The 14,603-nt window shown below is 41.4% G+C and overlaps 2 protein-coding genes and 1 non-coding gene across 3 annotated transcripts; 2 read left to right on the top strand and 1 right to left on the bottom strand.

Annotated features, from left to right (window-relative positions):
* Positions 1–656: 656 nt before the first annotated feature.
* On the top strand, positions 657–730 carry trnan-guu. Its single transcript has one exon. It is a non-coding gene; the product is annotated as a tRNA-Asn (tRNA).
* Positions 731–1,621: 891 nt separating this feature from the next.
* itih2 (inter-alpha-trypsin inhibitor heavy chain 2) lies at positions 1,622–10,802 on the top strand. Its single transcript, XM_047575805.1, has 21 exons — positions 1,622–1,872; positions 2,231–2,263; positions 2,380–2,418; positions 3,491–3,663; positions 3,745–3,849; positions 3,917–4,079; positions 4,158–4,265; positions 4,911–5,039; positions 5,129–5,245; positions 5,356–5,524; positions 5,784–5,909; positions 6,276–6,457; positions 6,551–6,736; positions 6,863–7,002; positions 7,076–7,248; positions 7,873–8,010; positions 8,451–8,564; positions 8,658–8,856; positions 8,951–9,123; positions 9,391–9,502; positions 10,405–10,802. The coding sequence occupies exons 1-21, from the start codon at positions 1,780–1,782 to the stop codon at positions 10,550–10,552; spliced, it is 2,820 nt and encodes a 939-aa protein (XP_047431761.1). The 5' UTR covers positions 1,622–1,779; the 3' UTR covers positions 10,553–10,802.
* kin (Kin17 DNA and RNA binding protein) lies at positions 10,667–14,126 on the bottom strand. Its single transcript, XM_047575807.1, has 11 exons — positions 13,876–14,126; positions 13,696–13,790; positions 13,559–13,602; positions 13,343–13,465; positions 13,069–13,253; positions 12,921–12,969; positions 12,786–12,837; positions 12,576–12,705; positions 11,908–12,036; positions 11,605–11,805; positions 10,667–10,975 (listed from the first exon to the last, which is right to left on the bottom strand). Exons 1-11 carry the CDS (start codon positions 13,987–13,989, stop codon positions 10,916–10,918), a joined length of 1,182 nt encoding a protein of 393 aa, XP_047431763.1. The 5' UTR covers positions 13,990–14,126; the 3' UTR covers positions 10,667–10,915.
* Positions 14,127–14,603: the final 477 nt, after the last annotated feature.

Genomic DNA, 14,603 nt, shown 5'->3' with positions numbered 1-14,603 from the left:
AAGGATTCAACATTCAAGATCACTTTATTGATCCCCACAGGTAAATTGTTTTGTCCAGGGGTCTCGGGATAACAAAGAACACACGTGAACCAGATATAGACATAAGAGTCAAAAATAAAAAATAAAATAAGGTAAAATAAAATCCTCACAAAGTTCATAGAGCGTATCTCCAGGTTTGTGTGCGTCAGGAGGAGTCTGACAGTTACATGGGATGCAGACGCACTTCTTTAGTTTAAAATACATGAGTCAACATTTTCATCTCTGAACATTTTTTATATTTATTATTACATTGTTGCTTTTGTTTATTTTGCTCAACTGACTTTGTTACTGACTTTATTTTCCATTGTTGTTGTGCTGTTTACATCGTTATGTTTTTGTTACATTGTTCTCTTTTCTTATTTTGCACACACAATTGTTTCTAAAACAACTATGTGTAGTAAAAGGGGAATTGTTTAATTTTTAAATTAGTTTATATTAGTTTTATATTGTAACTGCTTAACAGAAATGTTTATTTGAGTAATATATTTGTCCTGTATTTTTTCATAATTAAGCCAGTACAAGGAAAGTTACAGTTATTCAATGATCATGATCGGTATCGGCGATACTAACGGATCGATACCTGAATTTCCGGTATCGTCCGCTCCCGCTTCAGCCAAGTCTCTGTGGCGCAATCGGTTAGCGCGTTCGGCTGTTAACCGAAAGGTTGGTGGTTCGAGCCCACCCAGGGACGGCTGCTTTTCTTAAATGTAGGACAAACTTAACACCTTCTTAATTCTTCTCACGTCATTAGTTTCATTTACATTTGCGCTCAAAGATTATTTGATAAACTGAGCTTAAAAGGCGCAGTAATGATTCTTTGCCTTTATATGAGGAAAATAAGGAATAATCAAAATAGAAAGTTGAGCTTGTTAAAGTGTGTGGATGACCCAGATGAAGGCCACGAGCCAAAACCAATTAATATAATTGTTCTATTTCGAGTCATGATCGAAGCAGTTTGCAGAGATTCCGTTTTTTTGAGGAACTGGAGTTTACCAGCAGCACTTGAAGGGAGCATAGCAGCCTCTTTTAAACCGTGACCTCCTGCACGGAACTGACCATCATTTAATTAAATTTACAGTGAAACACTCAGCATTCCACTCATATTCTTCCATTACATCTTATTTTGCTTTATTCACATTTCTAACTGAAGTAGTTGTTCTTATTTTAGTGTAAATTTCACATATATTCTTGTTTTATTTAAAGAAATCTGCTTCACGAGGTCAAAGAGGAGTCAGGTCCACTTTGGCTCCACCTTGTGGACAAACTGCGACATCACATCCTTCTCATGTAAATGCAGATTTTGTGTCATGAAAATATTTTTCATTTTCATTTGATTTTAAACTGGTCTGACCCTGACTCCAGACAAACAAAGAACTGCTTTCTTGAATGTTTTGTTGCTCATATAAATATCTTCTCCTCTTCCAAAAGAAAAACTACTTGGAGGAGCGATATTCATGCTTTGTTCCAGCTCCTTTTTTTTTTTTTTTTTTGTTGGCTTCTCAGATATGTTCTGTTTATCCTGCCCACCCTGCAGGTCAAGTTTCAAAGTTTCCTTCTCCCCTCTGTGTTACACGAAGCACAACAAATATTGACTGGAGGCCGGGAGTCGAATCAGTTCAGCGGATTCTAACCTTCGGGCTCCAGCTGTGTTTCCAAAAAGGGCTTCCCCTGCCAGGACTTTTATTTTTTATTTTTTATTTTTTTATTAAATGTGTGTGTGAGGATTTGTGTGTATGAAACATGGTGCGTCTGCCTCTGATTCTGGGGCTCCTGCTCCTCCACCAGGGCCTCTGCTTTGAGTTTGTGATAGACGGAGAGTGGGAGGACGAGAGGGTGAGTTTATTTTTAAAGAGAGACAGAGACATTAATATGTGCATGAACAGATCTGTATTTAGACAGAGAAGAGCTCAGGGAGAAAAAAATTGCATTTGTTTGTCTGCAAAACACTAGACTGTACAGTAAATCTTTTTTGCGGCTAACTTAAAAGCTCACAGGTGAAGAAAAGTAATGAGAACTTTTGCAGAAAAATAGTTTACTACTTTGTATATTTGTTTCTAAAATCTTAACTCAATTCTTGTCTGAATATTACCGCCTTAAAAGCCTTTATTCCACAAATAAACCAGTGTTTTTGAGCCCTGAACTTTTCCAGAAAGGAAAATTTTTTAAATGTAAATGTTTTTCCCTCCTTCAGTCGGGTATGCGGGATCACCGGGAGCGACACAAGGTAAAAAACAAGCTCCTTCCAAGCAACCTGAGCATAAAACTTCATTTCTATCTCAGGTGACAGTAGATCAGGAGAAACAGTGTGAGGCTGACGTCTTGTGTGTGTTTTTTTTTCAGAGAGCCATATTGACCAGCGAGGAGGAGGAAGACTTCGAGGTACGACTCTCTTCTTGTTGTCGGCTGTTAGGTCTCTGCACTGTGGCAGAGTTCAGCCTTATCTAAACAATCAATGTGCTGCTGTTTGAAGAGGCTCCCGTGGCCGACAGGTTATTGACTGTGTTCGCGCTCGATCCTCCTCTGCATCGCCCCCTTTCATCTGTTTGCTTCTTTCCCTGCTTGAGAAATCAAATGATTCGTTTCTCGCATCATCTCAAAACGCTTCAGATTCAAATCCTTGTGAATGAAGATCTGACTCATGTGGAAAAGACGTTTTACCGGACCAAACTAAATTACTGACAAGATCAAAATCATCCAAGAACCCACATGAGTCCATGTTTTGTCTAAACTGACTGTGTTGTCACTTCTTATAAAATTACGCAATTTTCTGTTGTATCATCATGTGCACAGATAATTTTAATCTGACTCCTGGACCTGGTCTATTTATCTTTAGAGACGCAGGAATGCTAAGAGTTTCCCTATGTTTCCAGTCATTCATGCTAACATAAGCTAATTTAAGCTAAGTTCTGATGGAACATTTCCCCAAAATGTCAGACTGTAAATTACTCTTAAGTTACTTCCAAAAAAAAATAAAGAAAAACTACATAAAATTCTGCATTTTGTCTAGAAACGTATTCTGTGTTTTCTCTTTTTTCTGTGTTAAAAATCATTTACACAGATAATTTTAGTCTTTTAGACTCCTGAACCTGGTCTAGTCAGCTTTAGAGACGCAGGAATGCATTTATGCTAAAACAAGCTAGGCTAGGCTAAGCTAAGCTCACATCAAACATTGTCAAACTAGTTCTTAAACCACGTACAGGTCCACAATATTTAGAAACTTCCCTATGAGTTCACTTTTAATAAAATTCTGCTGGTGTTGAAAGATGAATAAACTTAATGTGGAGAATAAACAAACCCATTTTTAAAATGTCCATATAAACAGGGTGAACTACTGGTTCAAATTAAGTCAAAACAAGACATATAGTCCTGAATAAATATGAATCCTGGTCAGAAAAGTTGATAGTTCAGTAAAGGATGGATGCCCATAAGCTTCTAATATGTGTCTTCGCAGGCCATCCGTGGAGAAGACATCACCGTCCGGAGCTACAAGATGGAGAGTCGCATCACGTCCCGCTTCGCCCACACCACCGTCCGGAGCGCGGTGGTCAACTCGGGCTCCAAGGCCCAGAGCATCGGCTTCAACGTCCAGATCCCCAAACGAGCTTTCATCACCAACTTCACCATGTGAGCCCACCCCACGTTCACGCAGCCTGAGCAGGTTCTTATCAAACGCAGAAGGTTTAATCCTAACACCCTCCGTCGCAGGAACGTGAACGGGATAACGTTCATGGGCTCGGTGAAGGAGAAGACGGTGGCCAGGAACCTGTACGCGCAGGCTAGGGCCAAGGGCAAGGCCGCGGGCATCGTCAGGTATGGACCAGAGTCCTTTCTTTTCTCCAAGCTCAGCAACTTCATAATTATATTTTCTGCATCGCAGGACTAATTCTCAGGACATGGAGACCTTCAAAACAGAGGTCCACGTTCCTCCTGGCAGCAACATCGAGTTCGAGCTGCACTACCAGGAGATGATGCAAAGGAGGCTGGGCTTCTACGAGCATTCGCTGTACCTGCAGCCCGGGAGGCTGGTGCCACAGTTCCAGGTAAGAAAAAAATCCCGATTCAAGTGTCTCTTGTCTTTACGTAATCTGGGCATCATCTCTAACTCAGTCTCTCTTCAGGTGGACGTCTACATCTACGAGCCGAATGGAATCGCCAAGGTGGAAGCGCCAAACAACCTCGGAGCGCAGTTTGACGAACTGATTAAAGTGACATCCACCAAAGACAAGGTGAGATGAACCATGGTTAAATCAGACCAACATTAGGGAATAGAGTACAAAATAAAGCCTGGTAACAAAGCTCAATAACAAAGGGTAGACCCTTTTGCGATGAAAGAAGTGACGCGAAGATCATCTAGCAGAGAGTTTCAGAACCTAAGGGCAGTCAGAAGGTTCCTGGAAGAGGATCTCAGAGAGCCAGGACTCGTCAGATCAATTCAGTTCAATTTTATTTGTACAGCGTCAATAACAATTCAAATTGTCTCAAGACGCTTTACAAAAACCAGCCTGAAGGCGACGGTGGCGAGGAAAAGATCACAAACCAAGTACGAGATCCAGGTCTTTTATGCTGGTTAGTTACCGAAGCCTATGTGGGATGGTTATGGCCCAGTCTTACGTGGTCTTATGTTACTGGTTGTTCCTTTGCCTGCAGAACATTTGTCACTTTGGTGTTTAATGACAGAAAACAATCATAGTGAAGTTTACTTTTTTAATTCAAATTATTCTCAATCATTTATTAAACACCAGTAACATTGATTTATATGACAGATTAATACACATTTGGTGACAGTTTTTTGATGTCACTTAAAAAATGCTCCTTACTGAGATACATAATATGTAATCACTGGTTTTTACCATCTTGTTCTTTGCCCTCAGGCTCATATCGTCTTCAAGCCTAGTTTGCAGCAGCAGAGAAAGTGTGAGAACTGCACAGGCAGCGCTATCGACGGCGTCTTTGTTGTCAAATACGACGTGAACAGAGACAGCAATGCAGGGGAACTGCAGGTACTGGATCGTTTGGTATTGTGTTAAAAAAAGATTTTAAAAAATATATGAATTAACCAGTTTGACTAATTTTTCCTTTGTTTCTGCAGGTTTCAGACGGTCACTTTGTTTATTTTTTCGCTCCAACAAACCTCTCCCCTCTCCCTAAAAACATCGTGTTTGTCATCGACGTCAGCGGCTCCATGTGGGGGGTCAAGATGAAGCAAGTGAGTGACGTTTGTGCACTTTGGCCCCTGCAACGCTCCTGCTTCTGTAAAACGCTGCCACCATGTGGTCGGTTTGTGGAACTGCATTTAATCCCAGTCTCCCCTCTCAGACGGTGGAGGCCATGCAGGCCATCTTGGATGACCTGACCATCGACGACCACTTCAGCATCATAGACTTCAACCACAACGTGCGCTGCTGGAGCGAGGACCTCGTCCCCGGATCGTCTATTCAGGTCGCGGATGCAAAGAAATACATCCAGAGCATCAAACCCAACGGAGGTATGTCAACCACAGAGGGCTGCTCTCATTACCTGATGAATATCTGTCCATCAGTGAATTTATTTTTACTGAATTTATTTTTACTTTTATTCAAAACGACTTGTTTACTGCTTCATAGGACGCGTTTTTAAAATGTTTAAATTGTTTTATTTATGCTCTCTCAGTGGTTTTATTTCTGATTATCTGACTTAATTGCCTGTGCAGCACTGATTGAAAACACTTTATAAATAAAATAAAATGATTATTATTATTACTACAGGCACCAACATCAACGAGGCTCTGATGAGAGCAATCCACATACTCATCAAGGCGTCCAATCAGGGGCTCATCGACTCCCGCTCCGTCTCCATGATTATCCTGGTGTCTGATGGAGACCCCACCGTTGGTAAGACAGACTCAACGTTAAATTCTGCTTTCAGGTTCAGCCAGAATTAAAGTACCACTGATAAGCAACACACAGGATGGTGCGACATATGGATTTCATTATGGAGTTTCAACCAACTTAGAGAAACAAATCTCTCAGCATCAACTGGATAGTCCTGTGACCAATCAGAGCCATTTTGATGTGAACAAATTCAAGCCCACGGCTCTCAGATGACGTATTTGACAACCGCTACTCATCTGTCCATTGACACAAGAAGCCCCGCCCAAATGATTTGATTGGCTCGGCAGATTATTGCAGGAGAATAGTCCAGCTATAGTTTTAGCCTTGAACTGGAGTTAGCTGACCCAACGTGGATCTTCTCTGCAGGAGAGATTAAGCTCAGCACCATCCAGAAGAATGTGAAGCGAGTGATGAGGGAGGAGTTTTCTCTCTTCTCTCTTGGCATCGGATTTGACGTGGACTATGACTTCCTGGAGCGCATCGCGATGGAGAACAGGGGCATGGCTCAGAGGATCTACGCTAACCACGACGCAGCAGAGCAGCTACGGGTAAGACGGCACTTCCTCAAATTAAAACATCTCAAGGAAGTCTCTCATTCCTTTATTTTGGTTTTGACTTTGGGTTTTCTCTCTCCTTTGCAGTCGTTCTACAGCCAGGTTTCCTCTCCTCTGCTGAGGAGAATCTCTGTCCTGTTCCCGGAGGACTCTGTGTCCGACGTCACCCAGAACCGCTTTGACAAATACTTTGGCGGCTCGGAGCTGGTGGTGGCCGGGAAGGTGCTGCCATCCGACATCAGCACACTGACCGGCTTCACCACTGCATCTGCTGTGAGACTAACCCAAACACACACTTAAAGCATCTTATTCTCTACCTGCGATTTCTTCAGACTCAGAGGTGAATGAATTTGTGATACATCATGAGCAGTTTCCCCTGCAACATTTTGTCCTGTCCAGGCCCGTATGGACCTCACTTTGGAGGCGGATACAGACACCACATTGCTGGACACGGAGCTGGCCAAACTGCAGCACGCGTTCACCGGCTTTGCCAAACAGCTGTGGGCATACCTCACCATCAAACAGCTGATCAGTGACAGGTGAGAGCTAAACTAAAACGAGTTTTACACCCCTGGTGTTGTGTTACGGTTAACAGTGCGTGCTCTCCTACAGGTCTCTGGCAACAACAGCTGCCAAAAAGAGACGCATCACCCAGCGGATCATGTCTCTGGCTGTAGAGCATCAGTTTGTCACTCCGCTCACCGCTCTGCTGGTGGAGAGCGAGGACGCCCAAGAGAGGCTGCTGGCCGACTCGCCGAGGGACCCAAGACATGGCTGCTGCTCAGGTAAAGGCAGCGTAATGATGTTACGGTAAACCAGTGGTTTTCAATTAGTGGACATTTAGATTTAACATTTACATTTAAGATTTAGACTTAACATTTGGATTTAACATTTAGTTAGAACATTTACATTTAAGATTTGGACTTAACATTTGGATTTAACATTTAGTTAGAACATTTAATATTTAGACTTAACATTTGGATTTAACATTTAGCTGGAACATTTAAGACTTAGACTTAACATTTGGATTTAACATTTAGTTAGAACATTTAATATTTAGACTTAACATTTACATTTAATATTTAACATTTAGTTCTAACATTTAACATTTAGACTTAACATTTAGAGATACCATTTAACATTTAGTAAATAAAAAAAGTGAAAAGTCAATATTAAATGTAGAAAAAATGCAAAAAAAATTGCATGTTCATTTTAACATGCACAACTTGGGTTAAACAGGCAGCCCGTTGATTAGTTTGAGCACCGCTGCCACCTAGTCAGTGGAGGCCTGTTTAGCATTCAAGCATGAATAAAAACATCTCACTGCATCCCCCACCCACCCACTGTTTGAGAAGTACTGCACTAAACGAACTAAACTAAAAACACTGTACTGTCTCAACTGTGCATAGGAACTGGAAGTGGACCCTTGGCTCCGATACAGGTCGTCTACCAGCCTCCACCTTGGGTCCAGATAGCCACCCCGGCCCCACCGAGTCAAGTTGACAAGGGTCCACAGGATGAGTTGGTGCCTCCAAAGGTCACCTTAGGTAAGGCATACGCACATACGTAACCAGTAGTGATGTGCGGAATACAAGGCATTTATGATGAGGAGGACAGATGAGGAGAGCACAGAGTCACAATTGAGATGCAAGTTTTCATTTTATATTAGCTCTTAATAGTTAAATAATAAGTTATTTTAATGGTCTTATCATTTTCACATATTTTCTATGATGGTGTCCTCTGTTTAGTTTTTCTGTTGTTGTATTAGCTCTGCTATATAGTAAATGAGGCCACTACCTCAATATACTTCAGAGTTTAAAATAAATAAATAAATTACTCTGATGTTTTGTATTCTTTATGAAGCTATGATTTGACCAGACACAATAGGGTGTATTCACACAAAGTATCGGACCGGTATCACTGATACCAGCCTAAATTTTTTGGTGGTATCGAACACTATTAACCAGCCTCATTGTCTCTCATCCAGTGGATAATGACCCTCACTTCATCATCCACCTGCCCAGAAGTGACATGGACGTCTGCTTCAACATCGACTCCAAACCGGGTCATATTCTCAACCTGGTGTCTGACCCTGGGACAGGTGGGACTATTTTAGTGGAAAGATAAGATGTGCTGGTATTATGTGAATCATACAGAATGAATCGTAACATTCTGTTTGTGTCCTGACCTGAAGGCTTGGTGGTGAACGGCCAGCTCATCGGCTCCAAACGAGTGCACAAAAACAAACTCAACACCTACTTCGGCATCATCTCCATCTACTACCAGCCGGAAGGAGTCAGCGTGAAAATCAACAACGACAGCATCAGCATGACAGACGGCATGAACAACCACTCCTTCACCTGGATGGCCACGGCCAATATCTCACAGGACGGGTAACCGATGCGTCTTTAACCACAGCCTGGACCTGAGGTCAGTCTCTTTTTTGTTTTGTTTTTTCTAAAGGTTTTAATGGGGCGTCTCTTTCAGGGTGAGGATTTCCATCGTCAAGGACTCTCATGTCACCATCACAATAAATAATAACATCCAGGTGATGGTGTTGCTTCACCGTGCGTGGAAGAAAAATCCCGTCAGTGTGGACTTCCTCGGCATTTACATTCCCAACGAGAACCAGTACTCGCCACTGGTCCATGGACTCATAGGTACGTCTACATCTACACCACCTATCCACCACGTATAGATCTCTTATCTGATAAACAGAAACATGTATAATCAAATATTATGTTCAGTTTAGTACTGATTTGGATTTGATGCTCAATATATTGAGCCACTAGCATCTAGTAGCCACTGCATGAGATGATATTTCATTCTTGTAGACGTTGTAGATGCTCTCATTAAAAGGACGATAACCTCAGAGGGATTCACCTTCTTTAACTGGTAGATTTGATGCTCTAAATGTGATCTCTCAGGGCAGTTTTCTAACGAGCCGGACGTGAACGTGTACAACATCCACCAAGGAGCCGATCCACTGAAGAAGGAGGCCACCATGGAGGTGAAGGGCAACAAGCTGCTTGTCACCAGGTACGTCTTCGTAGACTGTTTGTAAATATGGACGATGCGTCTCCACTTCCTTGCAAACTGGTGCTTTAATTCCCAGGCATCCAATCACCTCATCGGTCATGGAGATGTGTTTACCTTCTACTCAGTCTCCTCAGAAAAATTATAAATACTCAATAATAGTGAAAATTAAACTACTTATATTGTTATTTATCATTATAACTGCAGCTAGCAACAATAACTTAGTAGTAACCAAGGCAAAGTTACATCTCAGTTAATTTTGTCTGTTTACATGGACATAAATTACATGAACACATGGGTTTCATAGTATATTTGACAGTAGCTGCTATTTTTATAAGCCTTTAGTCTAGATAACTAGCTAGCATAAGGCTAGCAAAAGGCTAGGTTAACTTCAAACTTCCAACAAAATTAATTTGTAAACCGGTGTTGGGCATTCTTTAGATAAAGGTACAAGTTAATGATGGCATGACTTTATTTTTCTATATAAAGTCGTAATAAGCATCAGAGAGACATTTACCTCACATAATAGAAATCAGTTGACATCCTGTTCTTCCCTTTAATCTTCTGCTCCATAACTTTCTCTGTTTTTGTTCACTGGGGAAACGGTGGAGTTTCCTCCGTGTTTTCCTGATCCTGTGCTGGAGCCGTAGGCTGAGCACGGTTAACAAATTTTAGCTTTTAATCCAACTTTATGGTCTGTCATTGCCACTTCTGTATGGGTGAATATTGGTTAGATGTATCCAACATGGCGCCCATGAAACATGTGACCAGTTCAGAACCAATCAGCATAGAGGGATAGTTCAAACGCTAGTTGAGCAGTTCCGCTGTCCACGTTTATACGGTTTATGGTTTTAAAACGCTCAGCGAACACATAAGCTTTAATTTAAACTGTTTGTGTACATCAGGGGCTGGCAGAAAGACTACCGGCGCGATAAGAAACGCGGCTCCGACGTCTACTGCTGGTTTGTTCACAACAGCGGGAAGGGCTTCATCGACGGCCACTACACCGACTACATCGTCCGCGACCTGAACAGCTTCCTGCACGAGCCCTGATCGGTCGGACTCGTGCGTTCCACTTCCGTATGCTGCTGCTGTTAAAACCATTAGAGAGAAAACTAGGACGGTTTTAAAAAGAGGAAGACAACATGCAGCTGTTTTTTGTTGTTGTTTGTTTTTAGAGTTTCTTTTCTTTAAAAAAAAAAAAAAAACGTATTTTCCACAGAACACCAATTTTTTTCAAATTTATTTGGACAAAATGTACATCTGCAATATTGGATACAAAATAAAAAGAAAAAATCATCGAGCAGGTGCATTGTGGGGTATGTACATTGGTGCATTTTGGGGGGTTATTAACTCTGACACAGTAGAGTCCCTGAATCGAACAGGACGTTTGTGGTTTTGCTTTGTTTGGTTTGTTCAGGCCAGTTTGGAGAAATCCTCGTAGGCGATGTCCACCGTCTTCCCCTTCTGTTGACCCTGGAGGAAGAGGAAGAAATAGGAAGAAATTAAACTTTTAAAAGACGGCTGCTGCACAGAATCAAACAGATTATTCTATTATATAGCACCCTCTCAATCTCTAAACATTTTTCTTCAACAATAAATTAAGTCAATTTTATTTTGTGCTGGTTGGGAAGATTTTTTTTCACTTTATGAGATTAAAAAAGATATAATTTTATATTTTTTACATATGAATCCATATAATTTTAAGAGTGAGCTGTAGAAGAATTAGAATATTAGAATATTAACTGCGAAAACTGAAGCCACTAGACTGTCCTCTTCAAAATCACCAGAGTCCATCGACAAAAACGCAAATTTTACCACCCAAAATACAAGAGTCATCGGTTTACTTCTATAAGACTTTTTGTGTTTCAACATATTAATTAAAATCAGAACTGACAAGTTAACGCACCGAAGTTTAAAAAAAAAAAGTAGAAAAACTAAAGAAATCGAGCAGGTGTAAGAGCAGCAGCCTTAGAGTTCTGCAGGGTAAAATTAGCATTTTTGTCAATGGAGTCTGGTGGCCTTGAAGAGAGCAGCATTAATGCTTTAATTCCCTGACAGAAATGTATTCTATGAATAAACTCTGATGCCGTAGAGGATCTTACAGTCTCGAGTGTGAGCGTAGCGCTGAAGCTTTTCTCGTCGATCCCCTCCAGCACGGCCTCCGTGTCTCTGTACGGACCGTTCAGGATCAAAACCCGCTTTCCCGGCGCAGGTATGACCGTCTCCAAGTGATTCTGATCCAGCTTCAGTTTGTCTCCAGAGTCGATCATTTTCACCATCGCTGTGTATTGATCCCGCACCTCCTGCAACAAACAAATATATATATATATATATATATAAAAAAAAAAGGGATCAGCAACAGGTTTCTCTCCCTACACCCTGCCCCCCTAAAACAAACACGTTACCATGATGACGGCTTTCTTCTTGTGGTACTTCTCTCCCAGTCTCTTGGTGACAACTTTCACTACAATGTTAGGCTGCAGCCAGTAATCTGTCCGGACCGACTGCTGCTTCTTCTTCTTCTTCTCCTCCATCTAAACAAAAAATATTCACTTTATATGACATTAAAAAGATATAATTTGATATTTCTACACACCAATCCTTATCATTTGAAGTGCACTCTATATTTAGAACATTATCATTACTTTATTTATTCGTCAAATGGCCTTTTTAAGGAACTAAAGCCACTATATTGTCCTCTTCAAAAATCACCAGAGTCCATTGACAAAAATGCAAATTTTACCACCCAGCATACAGGAGTCGTCAGTGTACTTCTGTAAGACTTTTGTGTTTTAACATGTTGGTTAAAATCAGAACTAACAAGTTAACACACCGAAGTCTCAAAAAAACAAAACATAGAAACACTAAGAAAATCGAGGCAGATGCAGAGCAGCAGCCTTTTCTGCAGCGTAAAATTAGCATTTTCATTAATGGAGTCTGGTGACTTTGACGAGAGCAGTATTGAGGCTTCAGTTCCCTTCTTCTCCTCTGTTTGAACAAATAAAGAGGGGATTATACGTCTGATCACAACTCTAATCACTTCCGAACACACACACACACTCAGAATCACAACCTCTATGATCTCCTCCAGAGCAGATTTCTTCTTCTTCTCCCCTCTGGAGTCCGAGCTCGATGACGGCTCTTTCCTTTTGACTGAGGAAGACGCTGCTGCTGCTTTCAGAGCACTAGCGGCCAGAGCAGAGCTAAAACCAGACACAAAGACACGTGTAAAGACAGACAGTCATAGTTGTATATGATGTTACGCATGTAGAGGCGTCTGTACCTTGATTTAGAGGGACCGGCTACAGAAGAAGACGCCCCCAGGTTGAAGGCAACTGCAAAACGAACACATGCAGAGGTGAGCGCAAAGTAAAAGCTATTTGCTAATTGACAGATCTGATAAGAAACAAACACTCACCTTTTTCTTCTTCACTCTCGCGTTTGAGCTCTGTGAAAACGGGAACTTCCTGCAAAATAAAAATCCATCACAAAACATGTTAATACCAGAAATGAAAGCGTATTTATATATGTTTGGTTACTCCCAAGTCTGACGCTGTGACGCTCACCTCCACCTCCTTGCCGTCGCGGCCTCGGCGGACCTGCTCCTCGATGAACCTGGCGCTCCTCTCCTCGTCGTCCAGCTCCTGCTTCTTCTTCCTCGCCTGCTCCTCCTGCCGGCGGATGGTCTCCGGGTCGCGGTCGATGTACTGGACGTACCAGCCTTTGGGCGTCTCGTCCACTTTACACAAACCTAGCGGAAGAAAGTTTGACACGTTTAACACGCAGGCTGTTTAATTCGAGGTATTTATCTCAGATAATTAAAATTAAAACGTTGCTTACCCTCCCTGCCGAGCCACTTGGTGAAGTCGGTGAGCGTCTCCCATTTCGTGGAGTTCATGTGGACGTGCTCCCGGTGGCTGATGTACTCGTTGTAGACGATGTTGTTGTGAACTCGCTTGGTTCCTGTGAAAAAAAGAGGAAGAAAGAAGGAGTCACGGAGCTGATCCTGTTGTTGTTGTTGTTGTTGTTGTAACATGTAGAAGAATCAATTCTCACCAAATCTCCTCCTGAGCAGCTCCAAGAAGTCACTTTTGAACTCACTGAGGACAAGAAACGAGGATTAAACCTACTATTATCATCATCATGGTTTTATTTTTTATTCACAGCACATATAGCTCCATGAAATAACTCACTCAGAGAAGTAATCCATGAACTTGTTTGGGTTTTCTGAGGCCAGCAGCAGCTGCCTCTGGTGGGACTCGGACATACAGTGACACTTGAAGCCATTCTAAAAACACATAAACACACACGAGTTAAAAATATCATTACAAACAACAACAAATACACTTATTGATCTGATTTAATGAACTCACCTCATCTCGACATTGTTTCTGACACATCTGACAATACCATCTCAATTTCTGCAAACCTTTTGATTTTATTCGGTTGCTTATCGCCTTTGGGGAAAGAAAATCTGCCTTCCCCATCTTTATCAGCTAATATATCACAAAAAAACTCGATATGAAGCTAAAAGTTGGACAAAAGTAGTGAATTTCCTTTCGAACCGCGATATCAACACGAACATCCGCGACCAGGGGAAACCGTTTCCGTATGTTAAGCGTCACAATCTCGCGAATGCTTTTGAGATCTCGCGATAACACGTGCTGCGTTCAGGAGGTTTTTATTTTACATTGTCATTAGTTAGCGCTCCTAAAACTAGCAAAACACTTCACTAAATTGTCGAAACAGAACTTTAGGGCATAGTTTTTTAAAAAAATTTAATTTGATTAACAAGTTCTCATAAAAGACAGTTTCTTTAAGATAAATACAAGCCAGTTTTTTAAATAAATAGCATGGATACATTTTAATCAAACAATTTTGGCGAGGTATCAGTTACTTTGTGTAAACATATATTAAACGGAAACTTTGAATTCCCGTTTTTATTGCAGTGTGGGGAATGCACCACAGAAAATGCGAGGGAATATGTGACTTCCGGTGGACATCACTTTAATGCATCAGCTCTGCAAATGAATTAAAAATGTGTTGTTTTTTGTCAGTCTTTGCTACTACTGGAGTATTTCATACATATGGACAGAGAAGG

This window comes from Mugil cephalus, chromosome 22, assembly GCF_022458985.1.
Source record: "Mugil cephalus isolate CIBA_MC_2020 chromosome 22, CIBA_Mcephalus_1.1, whole genome shotgun sequence".
In the NCBI taxonomy this organism is placed as follows: Eukaryota; Metazoa; Chordata; class Actinopteri; order Mugiliformes; family Mugilidae; genus Mugil; species Mugil cephalus.
The sequence above is the reverse complement of the archived record's forward strand: the minus strand, read 5'-3'. Positions and strand labels throughout refer to the sequence as shown.

What these genes read in the sequence shown, in the direction of transcription:
- itih2 (XM_047575805.1), top strand. Translation starts at nt 1,780, where the DNA reads ATGGTGCGTCTGCCTCTGATTCTGGGGCTCCTGCTCCTCCACCAGGGC. An exon ending in TGATGGAGACCCCACCGTTG is followed by an intron (nt 5,910 to 6,275) that starts GTAAGACAGACT and finishes TCTTCTCTGCAG; the next exon opens with GAGAGATTAAGCTCAGCACC. An exon ending in AACAAGCTGCTTGTCACCAG is followed by an intron (nt 9,503 to 10,404) that starts GTACGTCTTCGT and finishes TGTGTACATCAG; the next exon opens with GGGCTGGCAGAAAGACTACC.
- kin (XM_047575807.1), bottom strand. Translation starts at nt 13,989, where the DNA reads ATGGGGAAGGCAGATTTTCTTTCCCCAAAGGCGATAAGCAACCGAATA. An exon ending in CGAGAGTGAAGAAGAAAAAG is followed by an intron (nt 12,838 to 12,920) that starts GTGAGTGTTTGT and finishes TTCGTTTTGCAG; the next exon opens with TTGCCTTCAACCTGGGGGCG. An exon ending in GCCGGTCCCTCTAAATCAAG is followed by an intron (nt 12,706 to 12,785) that starts GTACAGACGCCT and finishes GTCTGGTTTTAG; the next exon opens with CTCTGCTCTGGCCGCTAGTG.